Raw genomic sequence first — 8,060 nt, 5'->3', positions numbered from 1 at the left:
TTGATATGTAATTCAATCAAGCATGCATATAAATCAATTGTGTATGCGTAAATTGGTGTCGCCATAGTAATGATTCAACTCTAAATTTCATGAAAAGTATGAACGTAGTACAAAAAGCCCTCATTGTTTCCACGGCATATTCAGTTAGGTTATAGGCTTGTTATCGTGAGTTTTAATGCGTTAGCATGTAGTGTAGATAATCTGGAATGAAAAATTGTGAGTAAAATATTTAAAATCCACTAATTCGCAGAGCTTGCCTAGGGTTTATGCCAAGAAAGAAGTGAGGCATATGTACAACTATTGCCCAAACCGAAAAATGTGGATCAACTAGATTGGCGTATAAGGTACTTATATGTTATCATGCAACCTAAATGGATTCAATTCTGAAGGAAAAAAAATTGTGAATTGGATGATCTGTACTAGATGATCCAAGGAGTTCTATGGTCTCTCGTCCCTTCTTCCTAGCTGCTTGGCATGTTGTAGGTATATGGTTCACCACTTTAGGTATCAGCACTGTGCCATTCAACCTAAATGGATTCAATTTCACATAGGTTCAAAGATGGACCAACTACCTCAAGAGCACTCATCTGTAAACAAGTGACTAGTACAAATAACATAAAGAAATGTAACCAACATTTATTGGAGAAAGCAAGTCCAAAAATTTGTGACTATAAACTAGGTCTCTCCAGCTTCAGCTGGGTTAAAGGCATGGAATGTATTTGCGCTATCACCATCCTAGAATAAGTATTTTTTATAGTAGCACCACGACAAGCCCATAGCAGAGCATCACTCATATTCCAGCCCATCATATGAGATGGGTTCAAAGTCCATGAAACCATTGGATTAAATGGCTGGACTCAAATAAGCTGCTACACCAACACTAGGTGCAATGAACAAGCCATGCTGACCTAGTTGATAAATCAGGAATACGGAAACAAAAACCACAATTGGACCAGAGAATGTGATTACGTTATAAGATCTCATCTGAACAGATCAAGCTAGTTGAAATTGATGTAATATGAAGCCTATTAGTTCGAAAGCGCCTTGGAGAGCAACAATAGTCCATAGGACTGCCTACTTGGCACCAAAGAGTAAAATCTCCTTGTGCTTCCAAGCTCCATAGCAGCAATAAAGAATGGGTTGAACTATTAATAGGGGTAGAAATTGTAGTGGTTAGGAAATTTCAGCCTTCCAAATAGAACTTGCCAATGCATAGGTATACCATGAAGTTATAAAGCTTGAACCTGTGAACCACCCTCCTAAAGTGAAATTAGTATAAGGGAAGAGCAATGGACTGGACCAGCCTACCAAAATGAAATGGTCTTCTTCTTTGATAAATCTACCAAAAGGCTATAGTCATATTGATCCTCCTATTTAACTACATCAACCATTTTCATCCTAACATATGGAATTGGATGTGTAAGGATGTTATGTTCAGCCTGAAATATAATCATGAATTTGAAAGTACTAGATATTCCTAGAGGGAGCCCTTCGCATTGTGATACTGATTGTATCGACTTGACCCTTCAAAGTGGGAAGGAAACAACCACAATAAGTCTGCTCTTGATTCAACACACTTCCATTGTAGTGTTCGAGTGGACACTGGTGCTTCCTCTTGAACCATAGTAATATAATATTATTTGATCAGATCATATGAATTATTTATTTCTTGACCTGTGAAGGTGTATTGTTAAGTGCTCCATTTTCCCATTGAGGTTGATCATAAACACTGTGCTCGAGAGATAGCTGTTGATACACTAATAAGGAATGTATGGATTCTTGAGAAGAGACGAGCCATGGTGGCCCTTACACCCTCCAACCCAACCCCACCACCCCAACACCTGTTGATATGGTATTCAATCCATTAGGAGCACCTTTGCAAATGAATGTGGGATAGATGTTTGAATGCTTACTAACGTTAAAAGGCGATTGCTGGGCAGACATTATAGAATAACACTCTTTGATGAGCGATATATTCAAACCTAGCTAGTTAGGATGGTGACGGAATGAGTGGAAGTTATAGGCAAAGGTGCTCCTAATGTTCGAGCACCAGGTAAACGTGCCACAAGGTAACCAGAGCTCCGATGGATAATGCGAATCATTTGAGGCCACAAAAAAACATGATTAAATTAAATTAGTGTAATGCGAAAAACAAAAAACAAGTTATAGGCAATTTTCTTATATTAAGTATTCTGATTTTGACACTAACAAAACTACTCCCACCCAATCTGATCGAACCACGTACGAGCACCAGGTAAACGTGCCACAAGGTAAAACAGGCGGATGTTTCCACAAAGAAAATTTCACCGTGACCTCTCACCCGAAATTTTCTTCCCTATAACTTTCTTTGCCAAGGGGGCGGCATTGGTAGCTAAGGGCTCGTTGAATAATAACCAGCCATAGGGAATTTCTCAGGGAAGGCTCAAGATTTTTAGCTTTAAGCTCTTCCTCTTTCTGGTATTCAAATAGGTTTAAGCAAGGCCATCCTATAGGGCTTTATTGAATTGGTTCTCTCGCAGCAGATGAAAAGTTCTCGGTCAAGACGAGTCAGGCCCCTTCTTTGTTCTCACCATTCGAGCAATGATCCCACCTTCTCGGCAGATGATGGTCGACCTAACACTTCTAGTTTTGGAGCTTTCGGCTTCTTTGCTCAAACATAAGATCCCAATGGTTGCCGCAAGGAATGATGTCGTAGCTCCTGCAAAATACTCAAAACATAGGGTGACAAGCCCAACCATCTCTTTTCAGACAGACCTTTTTTACAGCTTCCACGAAAAAGGGCGTCCAAATGAAAATCATGTGAACGTAAAAATCTTGGAGAACCGAAAAAGAAGATGGCTAAAGAAGTCATCACGTATTATCTGGTAATGTCATAGCGAGGATTATCTGCTAGCTGCCAGATACAAAGACAAGTTTGTACCAGGAAGACTTACCTTATTTGGAACAGAATAAAATTTTCAGCAAAGATCGTTGTTGTGGTTCCATTAATAAGAAAACAAATGAAGAGAACAAAGGATAGAAAGGAACAAGATTGAACCAGGAAGACATAGCTTACTTGGACCAGAGTAACACAGATCATGGTTGTGGTTGCATCAAGAAGAAAATGAATGGAAAACAAAACATTATGGACTTCCCCCAAGGGGAAAGGAACCTCGTATGTCTCTATCAATAAAATAGAAAATTTACTTTCAAACTGTCAAATTCCAAAAGGTTATGATGGACACATTTCAGAGAGGCTGAGACCCACACGTTCTGACTTAGTTCCAATTTCCAAGTAGCAACCCAGAATTTTGGGGTAAAGCAAGTCCGAGAAATAAGGTGGTCAAAAGCAGATATTGATATGCAGATTTCATATATTTTTATATTAAGCCTCTGGCTGGTAAGGCACCATGACTTGGAATAAGGGTTAACCTCTGCAACTGGGGCCAGCAAGTTGGACATCGAGATCCAGATGAATGACATTCATGAAGTAAATCAGACAAATTTAGTTGCATACAAGAAGCAGAGGTGGCAGTAGCCAACTTTTGTTTGTGGTCATTAACAGCATGTGCCACCGTGGTCACTGACTGAACACATACAATGGTAGATGTGTCTATCAGAAACTAGTATAGTAATCAAATGAAATGAGAAAAAAAATAGCCAATATAAAAAGGCATGAATGCAGGGCTCGGATATGCCATTAACCTTTTCCAACAGAATGAACAATTGAAACACTCATACCTTAAAAGCAAAATGTTACATATCATTAAAGTAATCTATGAGAATTTGATGTGTGACTAAACAAATTATGAAATAACATGAAAATAAGAGTACAGGACTTGCCATTAACTTTTTCCCTTGTAATGTGTTCAATGTGAATGACCCACTTCCTTCTGTAAACTTGTACAATTTTCCCCTCTCTTCCCTTGAATGTCCCCCTGACCACCTGCACCTCAACATCTTTCCTGACTGGCACAGATCGCACCTGAAAGAGAAAATAAATCATGAATATCAAATATCATCAACAATATCAGAGAATATCATGGAGATGCTATCATACTGACTAATCCAGACATAACATGGGACAAATAGCATGTGCTTTCTTTTTCCAAAATAGAAAGTCCCCACAGCTGTCACAATTAAAGGGCCTGATTAAAACGTTGACTTCCAAAACCCAGGTCTTTTAAACAGATCCTACAAAAGAATGATCACTTTTTCTGCGGAAGACAACATTAACTTATATACAACAGAGGAAGAGATATTTATGAACATACATACACACACAGAGACAAGCATATATGGGGGGAGAAAGAGAGAGAGAGGGTACATTGTACTTGTTACGCAGCTCAGGTGACAAAGGTGCACTCATGAGAATGCGTCTAACACTTGAAGGTGCAGTGAAGTGTGCCCTTCGGCATTTCCGCCTTGGGCTTGTGACTCCTGGATAAGCAAACAAAGAAAGCATGAGCATTAAAAAGCTTATGGTCCAAGTAGCATAGACAACACCAAAAACTTACTTGGGTTATATTTCATCTTGCTTGATCAACGACTACTAAGGCCCTGTAGAGAGAAGTTCTTACAGCTTCATGGAATAAATCTGAAAAAAAGGAAATATTTGTCATGTTTATGAGTGAACCTAAAAGGAAAAGAAAAAAGGGATTTGATACTACATAATGACAATGTTCAGTTGGCACTTTGTGAAATATAAGATGAGCAAAAGGAGAGAGCAAGCATGAGGATACAATACTCGGAAAGCAGGCATTTAGTATCCAACACCTTTTAAGAAACACACTGTACCCTTTATCAAATACTGAGACCTATTATTTGTGGTGTGGGTAATAATCAGTCAGTCATTCAATTATATGTTAGTTTATAGGCTTCATTTTCACAAACCCCTTGAGATTCACCGTAATTAGCAAGATACATATCTACAGAAAAGAATTCAAATCACAAAACGAATAGTACATAAAGGATAAAATACCAACAGCCTTAATAAATAGAATGAGCACCAACCTACTATGCTCATTTGAAAGGAAAGAAAAAATTATATATGCCCATATAGAAGATTATAGATAAAAGGTGGACTAGACAGCTTCATCAACCTCTCCATGTAGTACCTTACTATCTAAATCCTGCAATTAGATTTTCTACTACATTTAAGAATGAAAGAAAAGTCACGCATGGTTTGTTAAATTGTATTTCAGTGTTAGTGACAGATGCTAGACAACAAGATGTTGTGCACAATGAGTTGGATCTATATGATAACTGTTTTGGGGACATGGGAGAACCTGGTGCCGTTCGAGCCAAGACAACCATGCGTCTAGATAAATACATAGAAATTTTTAATTTACTTTGCATTTGTTATATTTGATTCTTTTATGTTGTTTTAACTTTTACATGAACTTTGTTTTATTTTTGTTTAGATTTGTGGTGGAATAGGTTTGGGATTGATTGTCCAAACCTAGCTCGTTTTACAATTAAAATCCTCAGCCAGACATGCAGTGCTAGTGGATGCGAAAGGAATTGGAGTGTTTTTCAACATATTCACCCCAAGAAAAGGAATATGCTCGAACATAAAAGGTTGAATGACATTGTCTTTGTTCGATATAATATGAGGTTGAAACAAGGTAATATAGCTTAATATTTACATTTGATTATATATATATATATATATATATATATATATATTGAATTATATATTAACAAGTTTTCTCTTATTTAACATAAACAATTACAAAAAGCATCAGCAAGGAAGCACACATCGCAGTTTGATCCTATCAACTTGGAAAACTTTGAAGATCTAGAGTCATGGATTGAGGAAGAACCAACTACAATATTTGATTATGAATATCTTCAATGCTTCAACCTTGAAGCTGAAGCAACAGAAGAATTGGTTGATGAAGGAGAACCTGCTGGTGCTGAATATGTTGGTGAGGATCTTCAAATTCATGAAGATGAAGATGAAGAAGAAGATGGAGATGAGGACGAAAATGAAGATGATGAAGATTATGAATGAGAGTAAATAGTGCTTTCATTTTATATGTATTGGCATTGAACATTTTCAAAATTTCATTGTTATGAAATTTCGTTTTAGAATGATATTGTTATGAATTTTGATGTCTATGAATGAGGAACGCGTAACTTTATAGCAATAATAAGTCTATCATTATCTAAGACATGTTTTTATGAAGAACTTGTTATTTTTTATTTTTACTGATTTTTTTTATGAATTTTTCAATTTTTTCTGATTTATTATTAGTGTTTTTTAAAAAATACGATATGGTTACGATACGTTACAATATTTTACGATATGACGTATCTTAAAGCCCAACCGATACGGCTTACGATATGTTTTTTACAATATTGTATTAAATAAATGTGACATGTTATAACTTATAACTATGAATATCATACATGAATGACAAAGAAACTGCATCATAATGTGTGGATGGCTCATGTCACCATCTACCCACAGGCCCTAATCGCCTATAATAGAGTTTTCTCATAAAAATTTTATGCCCCTCAAAAAGGGGTTTGGGCTCATTCTCATGTACCAATGCTTAACATGCAATACTTCTTGCAAGTGGAACTTTTAGAGATTTAAATCCAACGCTGCAGGTAACTGCCATACCGCACCTACTGAATTCCCCATATGCTTCAAGAAATCCATCATTCTCTCCTTTTTCATAAACATTAAGTTGGCATCTAAAACTACACATCTCAAAATCAGACCTAGTTTTTACTGCGCAACAAGGAAAGTTGATGTTGTAAACGATTATGCCATCCTGCAATTCTTTTTGGAACCAATACTACAAATCAGCATCTTCTAGGCTTCCCTAAACAGTTGCTCAGAAGTTCCTCACCATAAACCCACACCTTCAGAGTTTCTAAGTTCCTCACCATAAACCCACACCTTCAGAGTTTCTCACTCCACATGAAGATGCTAGAATTCACTTTTAGTCTTCCCCAGCTATACCCCACTGTGATTAATCAACCCATCCTAAACACAAGACAAAGTAATTCTCCCAGCATGTGACAGTCTATAGAAACTTATTTATGACTCATTTCCAAAATGACGGCATTAGGTTCTTTCCTGAAACTGAGTTAATTTGTCTATGCAGGACAATATTTTTTAAGAGGTTGCAGTGCCTGAGAGATATTCATCGTGCTAGAAACTTCCTACAACCTAGAATTTAAAGCCCAAAACACTGAAACAAGTGATACACAATCATCAAGAGAAGAAAGAATTTTCATTTTCAAGATACCGAAAGGAGAGCAATATTATCATATTTCCTATTGAAGATAAGGCTCGAGGAAAAATTGTTGTCGTTTTGTTGATACGAAGATTAGGAAAGAAAATCAAGTGTATAATCGACAATATCGTCAAGATATTGACGCCAATCAAGATCCTAAAAATTAGGAAACGGATGACCATTGTATCCCTTTAAATGTCAATGGAACCTCACACAAAGGATTGAGGCGTGTGAGAGAAATATTTTGTTCATGGAAGTAGACTCATTCCTGAGTCAAACCACGTTAAAAATCTCTGTGTTTGCTTCTTTCCCTTTTATGGTATCAGAGCCATAAAAGCTTTCACCGGCAAGTTGGTTCTGATCGGCAGAAGCCGACATTTTACAAGTGGTCTTCCAAGCATTACTTTCTCTAGGGCGCATTTTTGACTGGAGGCGACTCATAGGTCGAGCTAGGTGCCGTTGGATTCGGAAAAGTGTTTAGTATTTTTGAACAAATTTGCAGATTTTTTGGACAATCCTATGAAGAGATACAGAATTTATAAGTGTCACAGGTCTTTACGGTTGTAAGAACAGAGTAGTCGAGTGGGTCTTTACGGCTGCAAGAACAGAGTAGTCGAGTGGGACTTTTCTCTCTGTAGGAGACCAGGATATTATTTTGTGGTTGTCCTGATTTTTCATTCAAAATGACTGAAAACAATGCCAATCATGCATCAGAGTTTGCTACACCAGACACATCTCAAACTACAGGTCAAATTTTTTCAGTACTTCCTGCGCCTACAAATTTACAATATCTGCTTTCCATTAAGCTTGCATCGGATAACTATTTGA

General features: G+C 37.1%; 1 protein-coding gene and 1 pseudogene across 1 annotated transcript; both read right to left on the bottom strand.

Moving 5' to 3' along the window:
• Positions 1–527: 527 nt before the first annotated feature.
• Positions 528–2,738, bottom strand: LOC126410147 (photosystem II D2 protein-like; annotated as a pseudogene).
• A 941-nt stretch (positions 2,739–3,679) lies between these two features.
• Positions 3,680–4,512, bottom strand: LOC116256887 (60S ribosomal protein L26-2-like). The gene is made up of 4 exons (XM_031633466.1): positions 4,497–4,512; positions 4,307–4,419; positions 3,814–3,964; positions 3,680–3,720 (listed from the first exon to the last, which is right to left on the bottom strand). Exons 1-4 carry the CDS (start codon positions 4,510–4,512, stop codon positions 3,680–3,682), a joined length of 321 nt encoding a protein of 106 aa, XP_031489326.1.
• Between the last annotated feature and the right edge of the window lie 3,548 nt (positions 4,513–8,060).

Source organism: Nymphaea colorata, chromosome 1 (genome assembly GCF_008831285.2).
Source record: "Nymphaea colorata isolate Beijing-Zhang1983 chromosome 1, ASM883128v2, whole genome shotgun sequence".
Taxonomy (NCBI): Eukaryota; Viridiplantae; Streptophyta; class Magnoliopsida; order Nymphaeales; family Nymphaeaceae; genus Nymphaea; species Nymphaea colorata.
Note: the sequence above shows the minus strand (reverse complement) of the source record. Positions and strands in the feature narration are given on the sequence as shown.

Excerpts from the sequence above, each read along its gene's own strand:
- LOC116256887 (XM_031633466.1), bottom strand. Across the intron at positions 3,965-4,306 it reads AGCTGCGTAACAAGTACAAT|GTGCGATCTGTGCCAGTCAG; the intron begins GTACCCTCTCTC and ends TTTCTCTTTCAG. Across the intron at positions 3,721-3,813 it reads AAAAGTTAATGGCAAGTCCT|GTATGAGTGTTTCAATTGTT; the intron begins GTACTCTTATTT and ends TTTGCTTTTAAG.